The following is a 27,989-nucleotide window of genomic DNA, read 5'->3' as shown; positions in this document are numbered from 1 at the left end:
CATGTAGTGTATATGCAGTACTGGAGTTGTAAAAATAAATCAGGGGGGATGGTGGATTTGATCATATGGGGACAGATAATTTGTGGTGATTACAAATAATATAATATATTACAAATAATAGCAGTGACCAAAACACCTGCAGAAATACTGCAGGAATGACATAGCAGCAGTTAAATGCAGCCTTCTGTAAGCTTTAAATATCCACTGGGCTTACATCAAATACATCAAAACACAACAATAAAAAACACTTTTCTGAACTTATCAATATGACTCTGTCCTTCACAGGATAAGTAACATGGATCACTGCAAAAACTCACAATCTTAACAAGAATATTTGTCTTATTTCTAGTTAAAATGTCTCATTTTAGTAAAAAAAATCTCATTACACTTAAAACAAGACTCATCACTGGAAAAAACAACAATTTTCACCTGTTTCAAGTAGATTTTCACTTGAAATAAGTAGAAAAATCTGCCAGTGGAACAAGATTTTTTTGCTTGTAATAAGATAAATCTTGTCCCACTGGCAGATTTTCCTACTTATTTCAAGTGAAAATTTACTTGAAACAGGTGAAAATTGTCAAATAAGTTATTTTTCTGGTGATGACTCTAAATGTTGAAATAGCAGTAAAACCACATTCATTGATGAAACGACATAAGGGATGGAAAGGAGGGATGACAGTTTTACAGGGGGGATGATTTTTTTTCATCTCCAGTACTGTATATAAGGTATCCTCTGAATAAAATCTTATATGTATTGACAAACTGATATATATGTATAATGTTTTTAATTTTGTTTGATTTTTTTTTTTTATGTGTGAGTGTTTTGTTGTTCATTTTATTCTGCTGTAGTCCTTTTATTTTCTAAAAAATGCAAAAAAAAAAAAAAAAAAAAGCATCATTAGTCACATTAGGAAAACATCATGAATCTGCTTTATTTGTACAAATTTCAAAGTATAAATTTCCTCAAAGGTGAACTATTTTTTAAATTTAGGTGCTAATGCTCGTGTCCATCAAGGGGGGTTGTTCCCGTGCCGTGTCCAGGTTCCCCTGCGTTTCCATGGAGACGTGGGGGTCGGGGATGGGGCAGGACTGCAGGTCTAGCGTCTGGGTCAGGAGCAGAGGAGCGTCTCCCAGCAGAGCTCTGATGGCCTCCATCAGGCGCGGGTTGTTCCGCGGCTCGGGCGGCATGGGGGCGTCTGCTCACACAGGAAACATGGGGTCAGGGCAGCATATGGCAGGACATCAGGGTCACAAAGTGCAGCTTTCAAATACAAATCACAGGAACAAAGAAAAAAAAGTGTTACAAGCAGTAGAAAAAAAAAACAAAACAAGTTCTATGTAAACGGTAAACATTCAAGGGTGCTCATTTATTAAAAAAAAATCAGTTTTCATAAGTACTAAAAAATGGTGAATTTGCATTTTCATTCAAGTAAAAGAGAGGAGGGTAAAAATATAAAACAAAGTGTAATGATCCTGGTTTTTAGCGGAACTTCCCCCTCTACAAGTCATTTTTATGACACAGATTTACTTCTCTTCAGTCTCTTGCTTAGTTTCTGTCTCCTTCTTAAGCTGCTTTCACATAGAACATGGTTTGCGCCGCGCACACCGCCGGGGTGGGCGCAGAGTTGGTGCAGAGCAAGGCACGCATGCGCGAATCGCGTACGGTCTGGCGCCCTTTTCCCACTCATTTGGACATACAGTAGCTACAGATCGGTTTGAAAAATGTATCTGCTTCAAAGAAAAGCCCTGGCTTTAGTTCTGAGGAGGAGGAGGAGAGGAGCAGCAGCAGCAAGGTGGGTCCATGAAATCCTCATGAGAAGACAGGATTTGAAGGAGGAATACAGGCTCGTCCCACTTTTAAACACACCCGGTATGTCCAAATTCTGGGAGATTTCTCTCCACTTTTGTCCCTTTTTATTGATGTATCGATAGGCCTGCAGTCTCATCCCACAGCTCCTCACAGGGACTACGTTTACATGCAGTCGAAATTCAGGTCATTGCTAATATTCTGGTTACTGAAACATTGGGAATATTCCGTTTACATGGTAATTAATCATTCAGGATATCTGGATCAAACCAGCGATGCACGGAGAACATCATGACACAATTACCGTCATTTCTGCTTCTTCTTCCTGTATCCAAATTCAAAACAAATGCTGCTTCACGCAACTTTTCTCTCACCTTCTTGTAAATCTTCTATCCCGGTACTTTCTACCGTCTACAAATGCAGAAATGTTCATATCCTTCATTACATTTATGAAGTGATTAGTCTCCTCCTGGTCTTGGTTTCTCCGTGTTTAGAAGAACTTCCTGGACTCAAAAGACCAGGATTCCTTGTGAACAGAGCATGTGCAGAAAACTAATTCCTGTTCCGTTTGATTCAATTTCAATTCAATTTTATTTATATAGCGTCTAATACAACAGATGTTGTCTCTAGACGCTTTCCAGAGATCCAGAACATGAACATGAACATAAACATAAACATAAACATAAACATAAACATAAACATAAACCCCCGAGCAATTATTATATAAACAATGGCATGGGGGATGTTGATGGGGATATTCCGTTTGGTGTTTACATGACCCAATATTCAGGTTTAAAAGGAGTAACCCAGGGCTCATATTGGGGTTTTTAAAAACCTGAATATGAGCAAATTCGGGTTATTCAAAGGGGTTATTGGTGTTTACATGGCCGTGCAAATTGGGGTTATTGCCAATATTCGGGTTTTAAAAGGGTTATTGATGCATGGAAACGCAGTCACAGACACAGCCAAGATCATTCTTTCTTCCATCTTGATCGTCTCTGATCTACAAGCTGCAAGTTTCTTTTCACCCTCCAGCACCTTCTCTCCTATTGGACACCGCCGAGATTTCGTCACAGCGCGGCACGGTGAAATTAAAAAATGTTCAATTCGGGTAGGCAGGCGCGGCGCAACGCCGGCGCCTCTTTTGCGCCGTCGAGCTCGGCGGCAGAGCCCGCCGCTCTTGCGCGGCGGTAGCATATACACAATGAATGGGAAAGCCGGCGGTGGCCGCCGCTTTGTGTGTTCTACGTGAAAGGGGCTTCATGCTCACTTTCTCTTAGTTGTCTCTGACATGATGTCCTCTGAGCTGGTTTCATCCAAGTGCCAACAAGCTCAGTTCTGTACTGACACAAACTTGAAAGTTACAAAAATGACAGTTCTTGGATACTGGAGACGGCTGCAAAGGCGGCTCAAACTCCACTCACCTCTTTAGAGCAGAAATGAACAGTCTGGTACAAAAACCGTTTTGGTCTCTATTGTTTGATGTCTGACCTGTGAAAACTCTGAGGGAGGGGTTTTTTTGTACCACCTCAGGTGAATTTACGTAACGCAATAAATCTTTTTCCGTTTCCCTTTTGATTGACGGTTGGCTGAGCCAATACCTATCCATTATCACCTGTTCATCAGTCATCGTCGTGTTACCAAACTTACCAAACCAATAGGCAGTTTGTGCGTCAGATAAATGCAGTTCTGATTCTGCCAAAGAAACTATACCTGAAACTGGATATGTTGCTGTAAACGTGTGACCCGTCTCTGCAGCTCCTCCGGTGGGGATTGGCTAGAGCTGGTAGCCACTGCTAACTTTGACTGACATACGGTGGCCGTGTTTCAGTCGGCTTCCTGGCCAACATGACGGCGTGTAGTGCAATTAAAAAAAAAAGGCTTCTAAACTGCTCTTAAGAAGACCCCGTGCCGTGGTTGTAAAGCTCCATAACTTCCAGGATAAAGCCCCGATCCTGCAAGCAGTGAGATAAGCCCAGGCTCTGTCATATAAAGGGGCTGAAATTATGATATTTGAGGACTAGGAGCTGTTGTGAAGAAACGACAAGAGTTCATTCAAGCTGTGCAAGCCTTTCTGAAAAAAATCCCTCGACCTGGCGCGTTGGCCCCCCCCAGGCTGAGGAATCTCCTTCACATTCAGAATTGCAATCATCTACAGCTTCCAATGGATATGGTTTGATAATTAAAGGAGCATGAGGCTCCTTTTAAGAAATGAGACTCTCTAGCGCCACCCTTCACCACGACGGCCGTTGGGGGTACTGCAGCCAACAGTGAAGCCGGCACGGGAGAACGGGGAGAACGTGCATGCAGCGTCATGTGACGTCACATCCGCAGGAAAGCGCGGGAAATTTGGCCCCCGAATTGCAGCACATTTTGCAGCACACAGCCCGTTCAAGGCAAAGGAGAGATACACTAGTAGAGGGATCATTCTTTTTTGTTTGGAACGCTTCATCTGACATTATTACTAGAAAACTTAAAACGTTTACGAATTTTTTTCATAAATCCTGCCTCAAGCTCCTTTAAGTGAGTCGATGAGCATAAGGAATCTTACTTCGAAATTTATATCGTAAGCTTTTCTGATTTTTATGTTTCAAGTTGTCTTCGTTTAGTTTTGAATTGCTCATGTGTTGTGATCAGATCTAGGGTTTTAAAGCACCTACACCCACACTGTTCAACTGCTGGATTACACTCAGAGGTGTCAAATACTTTGTTACTTTACTTAAGTAGAAATTTTGGTTATCTATACTTCACTGGAGTAATTATTTTTCAGACGACTTTTTACTTTTACTCCTTACATTTTCACATAATTATCTGTACTTTTTACTCCTTGCATTTTAAAAACAGCCTCGTTACTCTATTTCATTTGGGCCTTTAAATAAAAACTATCCAGGTAAATTGCTCCATCCGGATAGAGTGAATTTGGTTGTGGTTGTTTCAGATGTTCTTGTCCAGTTTTGTTCTTACATCCGTTCCCTCAGATTCCTGCAACTAAACTTGGATGTACATTCCAATAAAGGTTAGGATAAATGATAACATGAACATGAAGTTTGACTTTTTGCACCATTACAATACTTATAGGCAACTAGTCATCATATCTCCTGCTCTCTGAAACACATGCTAATGCTCAATAGTACACATATATGCTTCTTTAATATATTTGCATTATACTAAGATGCATTCATTTTCAATGGCTTTTGTCCTTAATGGCTTTTTTCCCCCTTACATTAGTTTTACTTTTATACTTTAAGTAGTTTTGAAACCAGTACTTTTATACTTTTACTTGAGTAAAAAACTTGAGTTGATACTTCAACTTCTACAGGAGTATTTTTAAACTCTAGTATCTATACTTCTACCCGAGTAATGAATTTGAATACTTTTGACACCTCTGATTACACTGATACTTAAATATGTTCCATTTGTTTCATGCAGAGCTGCGGGCTGAGAGGTGATATCGTTTGAGTTGTTAAAGGGGGGAAAAAAGGACGGTCCAGCTTCTCCCTTCATTTTTGTAGGGAAGCCTGGTAATGCCCCTGCGGTGAATAAAAGGCCTAAGTCTGACTCCAGGGTTTACATGTTTGTGTTTTGTTAATAGTTTTGTTGTTATTATTAGCAAAGCAGTATTTGGTTATTTTCTTTTACATTCTGAGTTAATGTTTCACTCTTGTGAGCTATGGGTACCTTCTAGTTTTTCATATGCATACATACTATTTAAGCACTTTCCCAACCATGAAGAAGAATGGCGAGGGATGAATCTATTGTTAAAATCTGTAGCTGGAATGTGAGAGGGATACACAATCCCATTAAGAAGAAAAAAAATGTTGAGCTTTTTAAAAAAGGAACATAATAGCCCTACTCCAAGAAACCTACTGTCTGCTGCCGAACATGCAAAGTTAAAGCACGACTGGGTTGGACAAGTGTTCAGTTCATCCATCACCAGAAAAGAGTAGAGGGGTAGCTTTAATTAATAAGCACCTGCCTTTGTCTGATGTCAAAACAATCTCTGATAAACACGGTAGAGTGGTAGTCTCCAGGGCCAGATGGTGTCAAGTATTATTTTAAAACCGCACTTTGGACATATAAACCTTTCTGCCCTGATTTGTTTCTTTGCAAAACACATTATGTTTATGTGTTTTCTGTCTGTGACGGCTTGCCGTAGCTGCCGTAGCGTAGAGTCCTGCACCTCACCTGAAGCTTTCCTTGCCATCCTTCGCTGCTCCCTTCTCTTCCTGAGAGCAGAAACTTCTGCCTGCAGTGTTTCGACCTCTCGCTCACTCTCCTCCACGCCTCGGCACAGTTTCTGCCCACAGACACAACAGGTGAAGTGAAGCACGGCAGCTGGAGGTTAAACCACTCCCTCAGGTAGGGTTGCCACCCGTCCCGTAAAATACGGAATTTTCCTTTATTTGAGAAAAAAATGTTGCGTCCCGTATTGAACTGATACGGGACGCGATTTGTCCCGTATTTCCATTAACGCCCCAAACACACGTCTGTCACACACACATCAATACTAAATTTATCAATAATGAACAAAATAAAACACAGGAAACATTAAGGCCAGCAAAATCTTTCTGGCGGGACAACAGGACTGCTGCGTCTGTGCCCAGATCTTTCTACGTTTATGTATATTCAATTCAATTCAATTCAATTCAATTTTATTTATATAGCGTCTAATACAACAGAGTTGTCTCTAGACGGTTTACAGAGACCCATACCCAGAACATGACCCCCGAGCAGTTATTACATAAACAATGGCAGGTAAAAACTCCCCTTTAGGAGGAAGAAACCTTGAGCAGGACCTGGATCATAAGGGGGGACCCTCCTGCCGAGGGCCAGACTGGGGGGTCAGGGACGGCAGCAGCACACAGCAGGCAGGTGGAAGCAGCAACGGTATATATATATATATATATATATATATATATATATATATATATATATATATATATATATGTATATGTATATGTGTGTGTGTGTGTGTGTGTGTGTGTGTGTGTGTGTGTGTGTGTGTGTGTGTGTGTGTGTGTGTGTGTGTGTCAGACAGCGGGGAGGACTCGGGCTTCACCTCCAGGTAGGGCATGGATTTGGGAATTATTGAACCAATACGGACATACAGTATATTATGCTCTTATTTATTGATGTCATAATATACAGGTGGAGGTCGGAAAATTTGAATATATTGCAAAACGTCATTCGTAGTAAATTTAACTAAAGGTGAAACAAATATATTATTTCCACTACATGCAAATTGAGATATTTCAAGCCTTTATTTGTTATGATTTTGATGATTATGGCTCACAGTTTATGAAAACCCCAAATAAAAAATTAATTAGAGAATATTTTATGAAATCAATAAACAATTCCATCATCAAAATTATAACAAATAAAGGTTTAACATATCTTGCTTTGCATGTAATAAGACTAAATAATATATTAGTTTCACCTTTTAAGTTGAATTATTGAAATAAATTAACTTGTACACCATATTCTAGTTGAGTTATTGAAATAAATGAACTTTTACACCATATTCTAGTTGAATTATTGAAATAAATTAACTTGTACACCATATTCTAGTTGAATTATTGAAATAAATTAACTTTTACACCATATTCTTCACCTGTAGGCTATATTATACATCTGGGCTGATGTGAACATACATAGCATAGGAGGATATTTCAGTTGCTAGTATGGTTAGCTGTCTATATACAGTCATGAAAGTTCAATGCTATTAAAGCACTTTAAACTTTAAATCAGAGCATTTTGTTTTTTCATATAAAATAAACAAATTTTTATGCAGTTTAGAAGTTTTGGCGCTTTTTTTTGGCTCCTGCGCTGCTGAAATCAGGGCGTCCCTTATTTCTATTTCTGAAAGGTGGCAGCCCTACCCTCAGACCTCCCTCAGACCTCCCTCAGACCTCCCTCACCTCCAGCTTGGCCTGCAGACTCTTATTCATATTGTTGACCTCCTTCAGCAGGCTGTTGGGAGAGGTGGGGTTGGACCTGAAACAGAGAGTCGGAGGGGAGGAGCATGGAGACACAGATGTGGCCTGAAGGTGCTAATAATAATAATAATAACTAGAAAATTTCTGGAAATTTTGATATGGGCATGCCCTACCGCCCATTCGTCCCCTCTCGCTGCTTTGGTTTGGGGCTGTAGTGGTTGTGTTCGGGGTGGTTCTATGTCAGCTTGAGGTGTTTTTACGCTTGTATTTCATTCATTCCTGTGCTCCCAATAGTTATTAATGGGGCGCGCTTTTTGGCATCTAGCATTGCCATGGTAACGTTTTTGACTGAGAATAATAATGCCCATCGAGGCAAGATGGAGACGCATGTAACGATGTATGCCATGCATGAGTGCACGTTCTGGTTCAGGCTACGTTAACGGATAGGTTTTTTTTTTCACCATGGTACAAAACCCCATCCGAATGAATGGGGCCATTTGGCCTGGATTTTGACATAAAATTTCCTTAAATACCAGCTTCATGAGATTTGAGTATGTTGAAGTCCACAGCGAGTCAGGGGACATTTGTACGATGTCTCTACGATAATCTGTTGCCTAGCAACAAGCGTCCAAAGTCAAATGGAAATAAAAAAGAAAAATTAAAGGTCAATATCGCAAAAATTTTAATAATTGGCATAATGAGCTTGTAGGGTCCGTTAGTGCCAATCGGGCCGAGTGTTTGAAAGTTTGAACGATGTCTCTACGATAAAGTTCGACCGAGCAATAAGCGTCTGAATTTTCACCTTTTTTTTTGCTTTTTGGCGTCTAGCGTTGCCACGGTAACACTTTTGACTGAGAAAAGTAATGCTCATCGAGGCACGATGGAGACGCATCCAACGATGTATGCCATGCATGGGTGCACGTTCCGGTTCGGACAGCATTAACAGATTGTTTATTCACATGGTCCCCCATACAAATGCATTGGTTTTTTTTGCCATAGTAACAAGCCCCATAGGATAGAATGGGACAATTTGGCTTCAATATCTCAAAAGCTGTAAACGACAGCGTAATGAGACCTCAGTATGTTGTAGTCCACATCAAGCTGAGTATTTTAACGTTGAATCAAAGTCTCTACGATATCGCGTTGCCGCGCAACAAGCGTCCAAAATTCCGTTAGCGTCAAAATGAGCAACGTGGAATATCTCAAAAACCGTAATAGCTAGCTTGACGAGACTAAAATATGTTGCAGTACAAAGCGTCCCGGGTTTGTCAATGTTGTAATGATGTCTGTACGATAAACCGTTGCCTAGCAACAAACGTCCAAAATAAAAGAGATTTTTTTTTTAAATTGAAAGTTAAATATCGCAAAAACCGTAATAACTAGAATGATGTAGTTGTATGGTCCTTTAAAGACTATCGGGCCGAGTGTTTCAAAGTTTGAACGATGTCTCTACGATAAAGTTCGGCCGAGCAATAAGCGCGGGAATTTTCGCCTTTTTTTTTGCTTTTTGGCAACTAGCGTTGCCACGGTAACCCCTATTACTGAGAAAAGTAATACCCATCGAATCACGATGGACACGCATCCAACGATGTATGCCATGCATGGGTGCACGTTGCGGTTCGGGCCGTATTAACGGACGAAAAAAAGTGCGGAATAATAAGAATAATAAGAAAAGGGAAACTTTTCTGTATACCAATATATCGCCTTCATTTTCATGTTTTTCCTCATTTTTTCGGACGTGTTTTAGTTTTTGGGGATTTTTTTTTTCCACATCAGTGCGGGGTCATGCTGTACACCCGCTGGTGTGACGTGGGACTTTTGCGACTTTAGCTTGTTAGCAAAATGCTAGCAACATTGCCCTTTGGGCCATTCTGGACGATTGCAATATGGTCATGCCATTACTTGGCATGCCCATAATAATGCATTTAACTTGTAATGCACTTTCCATTCAATGAATCTCAAAGTGCTACACTTAGATCATTATTCATTCATACACATTCTCACTGGTGGTGGTAAGCTACGTTTTGTAGCCACAGCTGCCCTGGGGCAGACTGACAGAAGCGTGGCTGCCATTCCGCGCCAAACGGCCCATCCGACCACCACCAACATTCATACACATTCATACACATTCACACGGGGAAAGCTGGGTAAGGTGTCTTGCCCAAGGACACTACGACGGTAACTGGGATGGTGCTGGTGTGTGCAGGACTTTACCTGTGATTCTTCATGCTGAGGTAACCTGCAGCAGAGCCTGAAGCTGAGGTCTTCCAGTACGCCGGCTGCTCCAGAAGACCCAGGTTGTTGATGAGCACGGGGAGCTTCTTGAATCTCCTTTACAGAAGACCAAACAACGAGAATATTTACTGCTCCAATACTACACAACAAATACTCCCAATACAGTATTAATAGTAATAATAGTATCCCCACTCGGATTCATGTCTGACTCAAGCCCTAATTCTAAGGACTTGTGACTTGACTCTGACTTGAGCATTAACTCATGCAGTAAAGAGTGCTGCAGTAAAGAGTGCTGCAGTAAAGAGTGCTGCAGTAAAGAGTGCTGCAGTAAAGAGTGCTGCAGTAAAGAGTGCTGCAGTAAAGAGTGCTGCAGTAAAGAGCGCTGCAGTAAAGAGCGCTGCAGGTAAAGAGCGCTGCAGTAAAGAGTGCTGCAGTAAAGAGTGCTGCAGTAAAGAGTGCTGCAGTAAAGAGTGCTGCAGTAAAGAGTGCTGCAGTAAAGAGCGCTGCAGTAAAGAGCGCTGCAGTAAAGAGTGCTGCAGTAAAGAGTGCTGCAGTAAAGAGTGCTGCAGTAAAGAGTGCTGCAGTAAAGAGTGCTGCAGGTAAAGAGTGCTGCAGTAAAGAGAGCTGCAGTAAAGAGTGCTGCAGTAGAGAGTGCTGCAGTAAAGAGTGCTGCAGTAAAGAGTGCTGCAGTAGAGAGTGCTGCAGTAGAGAGTGCTGCAGTAAAGAGTGCTGCAGTAAAGAGTGCTGCAGTAGAGAGTGCTGCAGTAGAGAGTGCTGCAGTAAAGAGTGCTGCAGTAGAGAGTGCTGCAGTAGAGAGTGCTGCAGTAAAGAGTGCTGCAGTAGAGAGTGCTGCAGTAAAGAGTGCTGCAGTAAAGAGTGCTGCAGTAAAGAGTGCTGCAGTAAAGAGTGCTGCAGTAAAGAGTGCTGCAGTAGAGAGTGCTGCAGTAGAGAGTGCTGCAGGTAAAGAGTGCTGCAGTAAAGAGAGCTGCAGTAAAGAGTGCTGCAGTAGAGAGTGCTGCAGTAAAGAGTGCTGCAGTAAAGAGTGCTGCAGTAGAGAGTGCTGCAGTAGAGAGTGCTGCAGTAAAGAGTGCTGCAGTAAAGAGTGCTGCAGTAGAGAGTGCTGCAGTAGAGAGTGCTGCAGTAGAGAGTGGTGCAGTTTAAGGTGAAGGTATTTCATGGTTTTCTCAAGAGCGAAGCCGGCCATGGGAGAACGGGGAGAACGTGCATGCAGCGTCATGTGACGTCACATCCGCAGCCCAGCGCGGGAAATTCGGGCCCAGAATTGCAGCACATTTTGCAGCACACAGCCTGTTCAAGGCAACGGAGAGATACACTAGAGGGCTCATTCTTTTTGGTTTGGAACGCTTCATCTGACATTATTACTAGAAAACTTAAAACGTATACACATTTTTTTCATAAATCCTGCCTCATGCTCCTTTAACATAAAGATAGCACATAGATTTTTGGTCCACATCATGTTTATGGTGTTTAGTATTGATGTATGCATTTGAAATTACTCAACTTTGTTCAATGTGGTCATAGAACTCACAAACATGTCACCCTCACAGTGGGTCACAGTGCACCGGTTCCAGAGATGTCACCGTTGTGACAAACGCACCACGTATGAAAAGCAAAGCACCACTGCACATTGAGTGCTTGAAGATGTACCATGGAGTGTAGATTAGTGGATAAAAAGGGGTTGAAAGAAAAGAAAACAGTGTACATGTACACACACACACACACACAGACACACACACACACACACACACACACACACAGACACATATACACACACACACACACACACACACACACACATATACACACACACACACACACACACACACACACACACACACACACACACACACACACACACACACACACACACACACACACACACACACACACACACACAGACACACAGACACACACACACACACACACACACACACACACACACACACACACACACACACACACACACACACACACACACACACACACACACAATCAAAATATCCTAAATGTATTATCTATTTTCTTCGTTGTAGGCCTAGCCTTGAAAGCATGTTCAGCCTGCTACCTCTATCTTAAATGTTTACGGTCTTGTTCAATGTATACTACACTAAAAATTAATGTGTTTAAATGAATGTGCTAAATTGAAATTTGCACTAAAGTTACAATATTGAAATACATCGATAATTGTTGTTTTCGTCTTGACCTCGATATTCATCATAGTGCTCCCAGTACTCGTATAGGTAGCCGAACATCCAATCAGCCAGAAATTGGCTACCAATATGAAAGTTACAAAGTCTTTAGAAGCAATGCTGGGACTTTTAAAAGTTGTAATAACTAGACTTATATGGGTTTTAACTAATACAATTATGATTGAGTGTTTCAAAGGGCTGCTAATGACACATCATTTGGATATTTTTGTGGGATTAACTGGGTTATTGCAGAGAGGTCCACTTAAACCTTGGAGCAAGATCTGCTGCCTTCAAGACCATATCTGTTCCAGAGGTGTCCATGAATTTTCCAAGACGACAATGAAACCCTTATTCTGGACACATCAGAATCAGAATCAGAATCAGAATCAGAAAAAGCTTTATTGCCAGGTCAGACATAAATCAGACGAGAGAACTTGACTCCGGTTTGGTCAAGAACACGACTGAGGAGCAAGAGGGAAACACAATGGACTGGTCTGCCTGCAGTCCTGAACCGTCCACAACAGAGAAAGTTGGAGAATTTAAAACTTACCTGAATTTGTGAAGAAAACCATAAAAAACCTTCACCTTAAACTGTCTTTAAACACAAGAAAGTCCCATTCAAATTTGGAACCAGCACTATTTTTATTTTCATTTGAAATGTCCCCTGCATTCTTTTGGATATTTTTTACATTAAAAGTTCAAGATCAAGCTGGAAATAGTTTGTGAGTGGGCTTGTCACCTGACGTCGGAGATGAAGGCGGAGTACTCTATCTGGTGGGTGGAGCCTGCAGACGTGGTCCTGCTGGGCGTCAGCAGCAAGAAGATCAAGTGAGGGTTGACGAGATCCCTCCTCAGATTCTCCTGGACCAGCTTCTCCCTGAAGGTCATGCACTGCTCCGTGTTCCTACGCTGTCTGTACCAGCCGATCACGCTGTCCTGCACATGCCTCACAGGTCACAGGTCACACCAACGCCACGCTGACCCGCGTCTCCGCCGCTCCTTCATCACTCACCTGCTTGTTGTTTCCCAGCATCTCCTGCAGCACCTGCATGTTCACGTCCCCGGAGCAGCTGTACAGGCTGACACACACACACCATTACACATAACACTCAAACACTTGACGACAACAACACTAATTGTGCAATGCTCACGTGTTCAGTCTGTGGCAGGCGATGTGCTTCTGGACATCTGTCAGAGAAACACACCAAGTCACACCCAAGTACCACTGTAACGGCCAGTAAGGGCCTGATTAGGTAATGATTCATAATATAGTTAAAACAGTTAAAAATGGGTGATGATAATTTCATTATAATTCACAAGGTTTACATTCGACTAAAATTCATAATTTACCAATATGTACATGATAAAGTCTTTTCTATGTTTCCTATATTTTGTATTTTAGGTTGTGATGTCACTGTAATTTTGTGACTGTGGTTTGATGTAAGGAGAAGCTAAGTTTCACTTTGAGTCAGAAAATGCTGGAAGCAACACAGTCTTTTGACCGTGCATTGGACTTGTAATTTACTTTAATCTTTTCAAGTAAACTTTTAAAAGCCAAGGAAAGTTGTCATGTCTTATCGCTATCGTCCAAAATAGTGTTTTTGTGGACTGACTCAAAGGTGGTAAAAATATGAGTGAACAGAGTGCCACTACAAGCACTACTCAAAACTATAGATCTTGAAGGAACCACAAAGGAAAACAACAAGTATCATCACATCAAGTATTCCTCTAATTATCATTATCATTTTTTTTTAAATATTTTTATCCTGATGTTTTTCCCCATTTCATCACCCAGTGCTCCTATCTAAAGTAACAGTCCTGGGGCCTCATTTAAAATGGAGTGCGTAGGAGTCATACTAAAAGTGCACGTACGCTCAAAAGCCGAAAATGCCGGGCGCAAAAAAAAATCCGGATCAATAAAACCATGTGCACGCAGATTTGCACGCAACGTTCCTTCATGAATCACAGTCCAGCTGGAAGGCTGCGTAGCTGAATCCCCGCCCTGTACACGCCCATAAATGCATATGGATGAGCCTGCTGAGCATGCGCAGTGGCTTCCTGCAGCCTGTTTGTGCGTCAGAATGAATTAGAAGTAGCAGCCACTGTGACACTGACTTTCACGGAGACCTAAATGTTGTAGATGATGTGGAGGACAGGAAAACCACATTATTTGGTGGTCACAGTAAAAGTTAGAATAACTATATAAATAGTATACAATAAAATAAAGCGAGTGAGTGGCAGCACGCCGTTGCTGCGCTAAACGCTGTGAGTTCCCCGGCGCAACAGGGGGGACATGCCCCCCCGTCTTTTCAAAATCATGTTTTTTTTCCCCTTACTTTTTACAGTTTAAAAACTAACGGTAGGCTCAGCCTTAAATTGCAAATTATCAAGACACTGTATGAAAGCGATATGAAAACGGCCCCGCAGCCCCGCTTCACCCCCCCGCTCCCCCTCCTCCTCCCCCGTCTCCCCTCAGAGCTGCTCAGGGCGGGTTTATGGTTCTGCGTCACCGACGCAGAGCCTACGCCGTAGGTGCGCGTCGCCGTGTACCCTACGCCGTAGGCTCTGCGTCGTTTTAACGCGGGACCCTAATTTAGGCACCATACACAAGCAGCACCTAAAGGTTTCACGCGCGCGCAAAACTCATATATATGAAAAAAAATCTGAGTCCCTTTAGGGAAGAAATGAGGGGCTCCGTGGGGCTCCCTAAACGCAGCCCCTCATTTGTTCTGTCCTAAAGCGGTGCAGAGGAGGCTGCAGCTCCAGCAGCAGCAGCAGAGTCCTGACTGACAGCTTCACACACAGAGGACACGATCAGCGCTATTTTATTATATTTTATTATTTTATTATTTTAAGTCTGACATATGTTGTGATGTGTGATGACATTATTAAGAGTATGACATGAATCTGGCTTCATTTCACCACCTCAAACCCTGCGTCGCCAGTTCCCCGTGTCTTAAGTAAATTCTTACGGGAGGGTCAGGGTTGCCGTAAAGATAAGCAGATTTTTCGGTTACCGTAGTTTTTTCTTTTTAGATCCGAGGATTTGCGTAGAAGGTGGCTTCCGCAACTTTCAGGCGCTTTTTCTGCGCAAGCAAGCTTTATAGATGAGGCCCCTGGGCATTGCCATCCTCTACCAACCCCAGGAGTTCCTACACTGAGCTCAGGTCTCCTCCTTAACCTGAGGAGTGAGCAGCTTCTTTTCACCAGACAGGGTGGGGTTTCTCTGGCCGGACGTGGCGCGTGGAAGGATCACGTTATTCCGGCCGGATCCTCCCCACCCCATCTGTTCCCCGGCTGGCCAGAGGGGGCTTTGGCACTTTATAAGAAAGGCCAAAGCTTCAAAATACACTACCCATGACATGAATTGCAATACACTTTGTGAACATTATACGATAAAGAGAGAAAAAAAAAACAATTCTATCGCTTTATTTAATATTCATTCAGTCATTCGCCTTTTTTAACCAGGCAGGTCATTAATAACACATTCTTATTTACAATGACGGCGTGGCAAGCAGTGTTGTGCTAGTTACTGAAAAATAGTAACTAGTTACCGTTACTAGTTACTTCATTAAAAAAGTAACTCAGTTAGTAACTCAGTTACTTAGACCAAAAAGTAATGTGTTACTATGAAAAGTAACTATTGAGTTACTTTAAATAAAAACATTATTTTAAATGCTCCCATTAATCCCCTCTAGCCTTCATTTCAGCAGGTTCTGTATGGATTTACATTGTGCATCGTGTTCTGCATTCTGATTGGCTAAACAGTCTCCCCGCTTCTTCACTTCCTGTATCAGTAACGTTGGTTGCTTAGCAACAAGCTGAGAACGACCAATGAGCTTCCGCAGCAGCTCAGGAATGGGAACTTTGATGAATCGTTCATTACAGTCTCAGATATAATCCATGGTGTCGGTTTATAAGAATCTTTTTGCCCAGAAGAAAAAAGAGCGACAACAACGACCCATAACTATTTTCTTCTCTGGTAAAAACACTCCTGCACCGCGGCTTTAGGAGAAAAAGACGCTACAGAGTTGGGATGCAGCGGCTCAGAAGAGCAGTGATCCCCGCAATTTGAAGCCTTCTATAATAATTGTAAAAAGAATTTCACTTATCACGGGTTCTTTTTGGAATGTAACCCCTGCGAAAAACCAGGGATTGCTGTGATGACAATATCTCCACGTTGAGAAACTCGCCTTCTCTTGGCTCATGACCGTCATGTTTTTGAACACACATCCACACTACGTTTCCTCCAGTCTCCATGTGGGGGATAAAAAGCTTCACTGTAGCCAGAAATAACGGAGTAACGCACCGTTTGGTAACGGTAACTGCGTTACTGAATTTAAAAAGTAATGCTTTAGAGTATTAGTTACCGCAAAACTAACAGCGTTACTAAATAACGCGTTACTAAAGTCCCAACACTGGTGGCAAGCGACAAGGACCAATTGGGGGGGAAAGGAAGTGGTTTAGGGAGTAAAGCACAGTAAAATTGTAGCTCTACAAAAGGTAAAAAAAACCATTAGATAGCATTTTTTGACAAGGCAGCAGAAATGGACGGAACACCGGCTCTGTCCTGGGCTGCAGTCTCCACCCTGTGGAGGTGGTGGGGGAGAGGAGGATGGGGCTAACCTGTCCTCCATCATGGACAATGCCCCCCCCATTCATGAGATGCCTCTTCACTGAGAGGCATCGCAGGTCCTTCCTCCCCGCTGCCATCAGACTCCACAACCAGGCCGATCACCGGAGCAACAGGTAATAACAACAAGATGTGCCACCACCACCAACCAACCCCTCTCCAGTCCTCTCACCAATTTCACTCCGGTATCAGAACACACCATCTCAGAACTCATTCGTAAAGCCAAAACCACCACCTGTCAGCTTGATCCCCTCCCCACCCTGCTTCTCAAAGCATGTCTGCCATCCATTTCCCCTATGATTACCAAAATAATTAATTCTTCCCTCACCACTGGAACCGTTCCCCCAATCCTCAAACTAGCTGCCATCACACCCACCCTAAAAAAACCAGGTGCAGACCCATCTGACCTCAATCACTACAGGCCCATCTCCAACCTTCCCTTCATCTCCAAAACTCTGGAAAAGGTGGTAGCAGCACAATTACAGTCCCACCTCAATCTAAATAACCTCCACGAACCCTTCCAATCCGGTTTCCGCCCCAATCACAGCACTGAAACAGCCCTGGTTAAAATCACTAACGACCTCCTCCGTGCAGCTGACTCTGGCCTACTTACCATCCTCATCCTCCTGGACCTCAGCGCAGCTTTCGACACCATTTCTCACCCAATACTCCTGGACCGCCTGGCTGGCATTGGGATCACTGGTGTTGCACTCTCCTGGCTTTCATCTTACCTCACTGACCGTCAACAGTTTGTCCAACTACAGAACCATAAATCCGGATGCACGGGTGTCACAATGGGTGTCCCCCAGGGGTCAGTACTGGGTCCACTTCTCTTCACCATCTACCTCCTACCCCTAGGTTCAATTCTCCGTCACCATGGGGTCCATTTTCACACTTACGCCGATGACACTCAGATATATATCTCGTCCAACCCCACCGCTGCCATTCCTCCCGCTTCCCTCACCACCTGCCTACACGACATCAATACCTGGATGAGCAATAACTTCCTAAAACTCAACGGCAATAAAACTGAGGCTCTTCTCATCGGCTCCAAATCCACCCTCACCAAGTCACAACCCTCTCCCATCATCATCGACGGCTTCCCGGTACCCTTTTCCCCCCACGTCAAGAGTCTCGGCGTCATTCTGGACAATACACTCTCATTTGCACCTCACATCCACAACATCACCCGGACTGCATTCTTCCACCTCCGCAACATCTCCAGACTCCGTCCAGCACTGTCCCAATCCAGCACCGAAATTCTGGTCCACTCATTCGTCACATCCCGTATCGATTACTGTAATGCTCTCCTCACTGGCCTCCCAACCAAACTCACCAACAAACTACAACTCATTCAGAACTCGGCCGCCCGGATCATCACCCGCATCAAGTCATCTGACCACATCACCCCCGTCCTTATCCAACTCCACTGGCTCCCAGTCCAATACCGCATCATTTACAAAAACCTCCTCCTCACCCACAAAGCTCTTCACAACCTAGCCCCCACCTACCTCTGTGACTTACTGAAAGAATACACCCCCTCCCGCACCCTCCGCTCAACCTCTGCTGGACTTCTTTTCACTCCCACCTCACACCTTAGCAGCATGGGTGCCCGAGCTTTCAGTTGTACGGCACCCAGACTCTGGAACTCCCTCCCCCCACACATAAGACAAATAGACTCCATCACCACATTCAAAACGCAACTCAAGACTCACCTGTTTAAACTTGCCCATTCACTTTGACCGGTCACCACACACTACTTCCCACCATACTGTTGCGTTATCTGTACTGTTGCACCTCGGTTGTCCATTGTATATGTGTATGTATTATAATCTCTATTGTATTTCTATTGTATTTCCTGTATTTGTATTTCTATTGTATTTTTGTTTTTGTTTTATTCTGTAAGGTGACCTTGGGTGACTTGAAAGGCGCCACTAAATAAAATGAATTATTATTATTATTATTATGTGCAATATCTGTCTACCTCATAAACATCCTACCTGCTTTTTTTTGGCACTCTTTTTCATTCTTTCTCGTACTGCTCTACTTTTATTTTCATTCCAATGTATAAACTGTTTATATTTTGTAATTATATATTTTTTTTCTTTTTTCACCCTTTCCCTGCGTGTGTGTTGTGTGTAACTGCTGCTGCACAAAACGAATTTCCCCACTGAGGGAGGAATAAAGGACAATCTAATATATGGGTCAATGACGTGACGTCTATATTTTCTGAAAAACAGACTTTTTTTTAATTCAAAAAAGGTTTAAATGGATAAAAAAATACCATATATATGAACTACCTGTCCCACATATGGACTCACTTGAATTTTCACAAAAAATAATAGTTATTTGGGGATTTTGTTGTTGTTTTAAGCATCAAAATGTCATGTGGTGCGACCGTCCGACCAGGACTCTTGTTTTGAAATCACTCTAAATGTATTTAAATCAATCTTCTTCTATCTGGCATGATTTCCGAACTGTCTTGTAGTGTGTAAGATTGCAACACATTTGTATTTATATTTCCATCATAATATACAAACAAAGTTTGACTGATGACGTCCATTTTATGAAATATCATGTGGCGCGACAATTAAAAAAAAACAACATTTTTTTGTATAATACTGAAAACTTGTAAAAAAAAAAAAAGATTTTAATATGAATCACGGTTGCACCACATGACCTTTTTTTAAGGCTAGTGCCAATTCATCTTGACAAAAAACTCTGAAATCACTTAATTTAAAATGTTTATAGGAATTTATGTGTACACAACATTCTTAATGTTTGAACTACTGCAATAGATATTCTTTTTTTTTATTATTATTTTAAAATTGACCTGTTGAAAATCCTTATTCGTCATTGACCCATAATCTAATTCCCTGGTCTACCTGAAGGTTTCACTTTTATAAACTTTCCTTTTTACTAGTAGTTGCTCTAAATTTAAGTTAAACTGCAGTGATATTATATTATCAACGTGTTTTGTTTTTCTATTAAATTGTTCCAACAGAGCCCCATAAAATACACGAGCAGTAGAGTAAATGTACTTGCATACTTACTGTGTGTTTCCTCAATGTGGATGTGGTCAGACTGGGAGTCGGTGATGGTGACCTGCTCATCAAACCTACTTTCTCCCAACAACAAACCCTCCTGACAGAAGGGTGGACACAAAGACAGGTGGATGGGTGTTTTAATCACACAAGTTATTATTCAACATCAGCGCCATGGACACCTGATTCGTATATAACTCACTCTTTATCTGCCAAATTAACCAAAAGACCTCAATATCTTTGTTTTCGTGTTAAAGGCGTTTTTATATTGTATTTTTTTCTTTTGCTACTTCATTCTGCTTAACTTTTATGAGGAGCTCAAGCAATGTCCAAGCATGACACAGTTCAAACAGCCGTACAAAAAGATGGTTTTCACAGGAAACAGGGAGGATGAAGGGCTTTGACAATCACCACACACATCATTTACTCACTGGTTTACTCACATTATTTATTTTCTTTGTTTGTAAATATGTACAGGACTGTCTCAGAAAATTAGAATATTGTGATAAAGTTCTTTATTTTCTGTAATGCAATTAAAAAAACAAAAATGTCATACATTCTGGATTCATTACAAATCAATTGAAATATTGCAAGCCTTTTATTATTTTAATATTGCTGATTATGGCTTACTGTTTAAGATGAAGATTCCCAGAATATTCAAATTTTTTGAGATAGGATATTTGTGTTTTCCTAAACTTTAAACCATGATCAGCAATATTAAAATAATAAAAGGCTTGCAATATTTCAGTTGATTTGTAATGAATCCAGAATGTATGACATTTTTGCATTACAGAAAATAAAGGACTTTATCACAATATTCTAATTTTCTGAGACAGTCCTGTATGTTCATGAGGTGTTGGTACACAATATATGCAGTAGTAATGTGTTAAAACAGGATATTTAAATGAATTGAGTATTGTAATTACTGAGAAGGGGTAGGATTAAATAAGCACATGCTTCTTTCTACTCCTTTTCGGACATGGTAACATTGTTTTAATTATTTATATATATATAGTTGTTTTCTCATATTCGGAATAAAGTTTATATACATACATACATACATACATACATTCATACATTCATACATACATTCATTCATACATTCATACATTCATTCATTCATTCATTCATTCATTCATTCATTCATTCATTCATGATTTTTGAATGAAGTCTGGTTTGTTGTTACTGATAGCCGTTAGCTTTGTCAAAAAGTTGCAATGACATCACTGAAGGAATTTAAACTAAATTGAAAGGATTAATGCATTAATTGCAGTAAAGTAAAAAACAATAACGTAACAATGTAACTATTACGAGTGAAGAAACTGCAGAGATAACTCACCACGTCCGCGTCGCTGTTGGCGTGCTGCAGCATGAGCGAGGACAGGACGATCCCCGACACTCGGACCGTGGGCTCCGACATGGCTGGCCCGGGTTTACGGACAAACTTCGTCCCGTATTAGTCCCAAAACACTCATAAAAGCCAATGAAAAAATGAATAACAGAGCGCTTAATATGAAAACTTCCGGTTGTCCCACTCTTGCTTAGGTGACCAATGAGCTGACAGTTTATTCAGACATGAGTGTGACGTAGCAGTATACGCTCATCCTATTGGTCGACTACTGTCGCTTGCAGAGAGAAGCGGAACACAACAAAGCAGCATGAGACTTTTTTTCTTCTTCTTTATTGAACACAATAAAACAACACATAACAGTAATTAAACATATTCTCGTAAGGATGTGATAGTATCAGAGGTGGGTAGAGTAGCCAAAAATTGTACTCAAGTAAAAGTACTGTTACTTCAGAATAATATGACTCAAGTAGAAGTAAAAAGTAGTCATCCAAATAATTACTTGAGTAAAAGTAAAAAAGTACTTGGTGAAAAAACTACTCAAGTACTGAGTAACTGTTGAGTAACGTCTGATTTATTGTTTTAACACAACCATTCAATCAGACAAAAGTACAAAATAATCACCTATAGGCAAATTACATCAATAAAATAATAAAATAAATTAAAATTAATAAAAAATAGCTTAAATTAAAATAATCTTAAAGTAAATTCAAGTACTTTAATAATAAAATAAATAAAATAATAACAGAATAAAAAAATAAACTAAGCACAAGTAGTACAACATTTCCAGCCTTTGTACTTTTCTTTTTTAACCAGGCAGAACTAGAACAAACATGAACTCATAGAAACTCTGTGTGTGTTTGAGTCTGTGTAAATGTGACAAAACATGCAAAAACAAAGATTTTTCCCAAAGAATCACTCAGTGATGTCATGATTGACGCGTACGTGGATAAAAGGGATAAAAGAAAAGTAACAGCTCAACGTAGCCTAATGTAGCGGAGTAAGAGGAACAGTTTCTTCTTCACAAATCTACTCAAGTAAAAGTAAAAAGTATAGTGATTCAAAACTACTCCTAAAAGTACAACATTTCCCAAAACTTACTCAAGTAAATGTAACAAAGTAAATGTAACTCGTTACTACCACCTATGGATAGTGTACTTAGTAGACATAATACGAGATGCTGTCAAATGTAGAATATAGAAAAAACAATTAACTATATATTGAAATAAAAGACAAACTGGGGTTTTTATAAAGTGCAAACTATAAAACTATCACAGTATTTAAAATCAGGCAAACAAAAGTGCCAAAAAGAGGAGCAAGGACTGAGGCATCAAAAAAGCAAAAAAAACAAGATATATTGTCACAAATCTTTTTAGCCATTTTGTTGGAGTCTATTTTTCTTAGGGATAAGAAGAATAATTTTAAATAATTTAAAAACCAATCAAAGGAGGGTTTGCTATTCCTCCACTTACTACAAGGAATATGATATTTACCCATGAGAATAACTATATGCCAGATACATTCAACTTCAAGTTATCTATATAGAAAAACATATGAGGGATATAAGACTGATATGTCCTCTATTCTAAGTAGTAACCAGTTTCTTAATTCTAACCAGAGGTTTCTGGACACAGGACACAGGAAAGCAGCATGAGACTGGCTGCTGTAATGCCGTTCATTGTCATGGTTTCTTTATTTTTTTTTCTTCCAATTCTTTTATTCGTATCAAAGGTTCATTATGAAACAAACATGGCAAATATACATTCCATAGACCCTGGCTTGCACCTGCCCCAAGGGGGCTCTGCCACCTGTGTCCCTCCGTCTAGGAACTCAGTCACCACATTTTCCCTACCAGGAGTGAACTGTAGATTGAAGTCCTACAGCTGGAGCCTATCAGATCAGCGGTGAAGCCTCAATGGTCTGTGTCCCGTGCCAGATGAGCTAAGTAGGGCTGTAAGGGCTTGGTGATCTGTCCGCAGTGTGTAAGGCCTGCCATACGCCATCGCTCTGAGGCCCTAGATGCATGCCAAAGCCTCACGCTCCCCAACTGAATACTTCTGTTCCGCTAAGAAGAGGCCCGTCAGGCCAAAGCAAGTGGCCGCTCCACACCACTCTGAAGCTGGACAGAACAGCTCCCATGGCCGAGCTGGAGGCGTCACAGGTTAGGAAGGTGAGGCAAGTTGGATCAAAGTGTGCCAGCACGGGAGGAGAGGTCAGATGTTGGACCGCATCCAAGCAGGCGGACGTCCACACCCATGCTGCATCGGTCCTCAGCAGTTCACGCATGGGGGCGGTGGTTACTGAATATTGGGGAAGAAAATGTAAGTAGCATCCTGTCATTCCCAGGAATTATGCAACCTGAGCTGGGCACGAGGGCTCTGGAAGGTGTAACACATCATCCACATTTGACTGGAGTGGGGGAAGACCTTCTGCAGTTAGGCAAAAACCCACAAACTCCACTTCTGGTAGTGCAAAGACACATTTGTCCCCATTCAATGTGAGATTATGGCTGCCCAAGACTTGGAGCACTTCTTGAAGCTGTTGGGTCATGAACCAAAATGTCATCTAAAAATACCACCACCCCTGGATTGCCTGCTAAAATAGCAGCCATGATTTTGTGAAAGCAGCTAGGGGCTGAACTTAGACTGTTATGGTCCAGCTCTGAGACCAAAGCAAAGGAGGGGAGCACACGTAGAGGATTAAATAAAAAGTAATTTATTTTTAACAAAGGTTAAATCGTCTTTAACAAATGTTACCCGATAATAAGTCGAACAAATGAAACTGGCAGAAAACAAACTACCAGGTCAACTAATATAATGCCAACCAAACTACAGAAACTCAAAGAGAACTCCAAACAAAATGCAACGTGGTGCCAGGGGAAGAGGAGACCCAGACAACCAGGATGGGGCAGGTTTTATAGGATCAGGAGACAGTGGCCAGCTGCCTCCAATTCCTTGATGAGCACAACCACCCAGGAACCAGCACTCTGAAAGACAATGGAGAGGACACACAGCAACACATCCACACAAAGACACACCCAAGTCCCAGCAGAGGCCCTGGGGCCGTCACAAGACCAAAAGGCATCCTTGCAGTGGAAAACCCAACCGTGTGTGACAAAGGCAGTGAGGTTTTGGCTGTCAGGGTGCAATGGCACCTGAAGATAGCTCTGACGGTGATCCAATTTGCTGAACACAACCATGGAACTGTGTGGTCAGCTCCTCAGCCGTAGGAAGGGGATACTTGTCAGGAATGACCACCCTATTCATGGCCTTCAGGTCTACACACAAACAAAGCTTTCCTGTTTTCTTTCTTACTGCGACCAAATTAGAAATCCAGGGTGATGCGTTGACAGGCTCTATTATGTCAGTCTCTAACGGGGACTTCAATTGTGCTACCACCTCAACACGCAGAGCAAGGGGAACAATGGGTCAGACTTCAAGGTTAAGGAGGGGCTGATGGTTGAAAGCAGAAAAAACAGCCTAGGCCAGGAAACAGTTATGGCCAACGTGCAGACCAAGGTGAATCAACATGGTTAATGATGGTGATGCCACTGTAATCCAGGAGTTTGAAGCCCACGTCAGTGATCTGATCCAGACCCATAAGGTTGGCATCATGCCGTGCAGCTTTAAATGTAAAGGCGGAAACAGTTTTGCAGCCATAGTGCACAGAGAGATTAATCGAGCCAAAGATGTCAATCCTTGACTTTGCATAACATTAATGGGAAAAACTGCTGTACTGTCACTGCATTCAGGAGGGAGACATTAGCTTCTGTATCTAACAGTAGTGGTAAACACACACCATGCAACTCTACAGTGCACGTTTTGAAGGGCTAGCATAGCACACTCATTGTGTGTATGGTTGTAGGGGCTAAATGGCTGCTGAGGGTGAGCCTCTTGAGGTGTTGGCTGGAGCAGAACGACCGACTCTGGCAAAATGATTCTGCTTCCCACAACGCTGCCCCCTGGTGGGACAGGTCCGGGACTCCGAGGAAGATCCACAATCACTACACTGGTGCTGAGACACATCCCAATGAGTAGTGATGTAATGAATTAAAGGAGTGTTACAACCAAAAACGTAATAACGGCCAATAACGTAATAACTGCCAATAATGTAATAATTTTGGCCATTTCAAATGTAATAAGGCCAATAGTGTAATAATGTGCCAATAATGTAATAAAACTTTTGAGCCAATAACGTAATAACTTTTTGCCGATAATGTAATAAGGCATTACATTATTGGCTGGTTATTACGTTATTGGCCTGGTATTAAAAAATTATTACAAAATTATTACATTATCGGCAAAAAGTTATTACATTATTGACTCAAAGGTTTTATTACATTATTGGCACATTATTACACTATTGGCTTTATTACATTTGAAATGGCCAAAATTATTACATTATTGGCAGTTATTACGTTATTGGCCGTTATTACGTTTTTGGTTGTAACAAGGAGCATTGTCAGTGGATGGAGGGGCACACTGAAAAAGTGGTTCTTTTTTCATTATGTGCCCTTTTGAAGATTTGTTCGTTTGGTCTTGGGTAGTCTTGGCCTTGATATAATTAATTCCCACACATTATGATTAACATTCCCATTACATTGATGGATTTTTAACTTTATTTAAACCATGCCAACTTTCCTGCAGATTAAATTATTTTCTTAATTCTTATTAGCATTCCAGTATAATCATCTTATTTTTCATTAATCGATGGCCTATGATTTTTGTTTGGGACTTTTGATGGAGGTGAACTTCCAATGCTTGCCAAGTGGCTTTCCCTTTGCTATGATATCAGAGTTGCTCACTGACCTGACCTGTTGTTACTATCTGTGCACTTTTGTTATTTTTCTTTCTTTTATTTTGCTTTTATTTTGATTTTATGTCACTGTTACATTTTTGTTGTAATGTCCAAAATATAAAAATCTTTAAAAATAAAGTGTGACCACATCCAGGTTTTCTGGAAGGGGGTTCACTCTGTAACCAGGAGGTCACTGGTAAACAGCTCTTGCTGACTCCTTTCTTTTTACTCAACCATGATGCTCCAGACAATTTTTTGGACACAGACACCAAATCTCTGTTGATAATTCTTTTGTTCCTGGCTAAATAATGTATGTTGCTGCAGGGGTCCACTCCCCAGGTCCCTACAGTCGACATGTGGATATCACAGATTTCTGCCCTTATTCCTCTCGAGAAGTTGACTCATGACCTTTATCACAAATCGGACAAGTTTTGGAGGATCTGGGAATCATTGCACTCCTTCTTACAGAAGCCTTAACTCAGCTTCTGCCCCTGAAGGATCAGGACTGCCTAATCTTTCTTTCACTTATCCCATGTATGTGCTCTTCATTTACCTGTCTCTTAATTTACCTGATTATTTACTTATTAATTTTATGCATACGTACTGCGCAGCGCTTTCTGTTGGTCTGTTGCCCCCCCTGGGTCCCCCCCACATTCCTAGGTCAATAATACTATAAAAAGTGCCTTTGCTGTTCACATAAAACTCAACTTATAAGCATATCAGAAATGACACCACCCACGAGTCTTTATCACAACCCATTCAAAAGTTATGGCAGAGAATAGGGACTATCAAATATCGACCAATCAGAAGAAGGGGCAGGGCTAATTCACACCAATTATGGTCAAGGACTCAAAACCCGAGTCTGATGACACCACCCACAAGTCTTTATGTCAAACCATTCAAAAGTAATGGCAGAAAGTAGGAACTATCAAATATGGACCAATTAGATGAAGGGGTGGCACGCTTTTTGGCGTCTATCGCTACGGTAACTGAGTGAAGTAATGCGTATCGTCGCAGGATGGAGACGCACATTTTGATGTATAACACACCTGGGTGCACGTTACGGTTCGGGTGAAGAAGCAGGTGAAGAAGCGGCCGAAGAAATGGCATAAATTGCGTGAAAATTGCACGATTAATTAAAAATGACCGACTTCTTGTTCGGACTTTTCTTTAAGTTGCGCCATGACACAGGTGTGTACCGATTTTTGTGCATGTACGTCAAACCGTATTGTGGGGCTTGAGGCACAAAGTTTTCTAGGGGGCGCTGTTGAGCCATTAGGCCACGCCCATTAATGGAAACCAGTAAATATCAGATTTTTCGCCAGGCCTGGCTTGGTGCAAAATTTGTTGACTTCTGGGGCATGTTTAGGGGGAAAAAAGGCCCTCATTTTGTCGGAAGAAGGAAAAAAAAAAAAAAAAACGAGGTAAACAAGAACGAGAAAAATTCCTACAGATACAATAGGGCCTTCGCGCTGTCAGTGCTCGGGCCCTAATAAAAAGATTATTAATCCAGGGGGCCTCGCAGGCGGTGGATTGCCTCCCTCCTACTTCTCCCCTCTCTGGGGTTGCTGGGGGCCTGGGTTCCGGGTTCTTCCTTGTCGGCCTCTGGTCTCGCGGGTAGCGGGGTTGCTCCCCCCCCTCCCCCACTATAGATACACTTCAGGTGGAGCTTTGTTTGGTTTATTACACACACACACACGCACGCACGCACACACGCACACACGCATATGAAGTACTATTAGCGTCTTTAATAGAGGAGCCGCGCGCAGCAGCATGTGTGTGCACGCGTGAATAACATAGATATTTTTGTTACACGTGCGTGCGTGCGTGCATTGTTACGTACGCAGACTACATCACGCGTAACAAGAAGCTGCGTACTACACTAATAGCATGTGCATGTCTGTCTGTCACTGTTAGAAGATTTCTTTTACGCGATCACACACACGTGCGTTCGCATTCTCTGACTGTTCGCAACCGGA

At 41.7% G+C, this 27,989-nt stretch overlaps 1 protein-coding gene across 1 annotated transcript; it reads right to left on the bottom strand.

The window, feature by feature from the left end:
* Nucleotides 1-915: 915 nt before the first annotated feature.
* On the bottom strand, nt 916-21,399 carry abraxas1 (abraxas 1, BRCA1 A complex subunit). The gene is made up of 9 exons (XM_061733510.1): nt 21,205-21,399; nt 19,875-19,965; nt 13,340-13,376; nt 13,201-13,267; nt 12,928-13,124; nt 9,958-10,074; nt 7,726-7,801; nt 5,993-6,104; nt 916-1,196 (listed from the first exon to the last, which is right to left on the bottom strand). The coding sequence occupies exons 1-9, from the start codon at nt 21,283-21,285 to the stop codon at nt 988-990; spliced, it is 987 nt and encodes a 328-aa protein (XP_061589494.1). The 5' UTR covers nt 21,286-21,399; the 3' UTR covers nt 916-987.
* Nucleotides 21,400-27,989: the final 6,590 nt, after the last annotated feature.

Source organism: Cololabis saira, chromosome 11, assembly GCF_033807715.1.
Source record: "Cololabis saira isolate AMF1-May2022 chromosome 11, fColSai1.1, whole genome shotgun sequence".
In the NCBI taxonomy this organism is placed as follows: Eukaryota; Metazoa; Chordata; class Actinopteri; order Beloniformes; family Belonidae; genus Cololabis; species Cololabis saira.
Note: the sequence above shows the minus strand (reverse complement) of the source record. Positions and strands in the feature narration are given on the sequence as shown.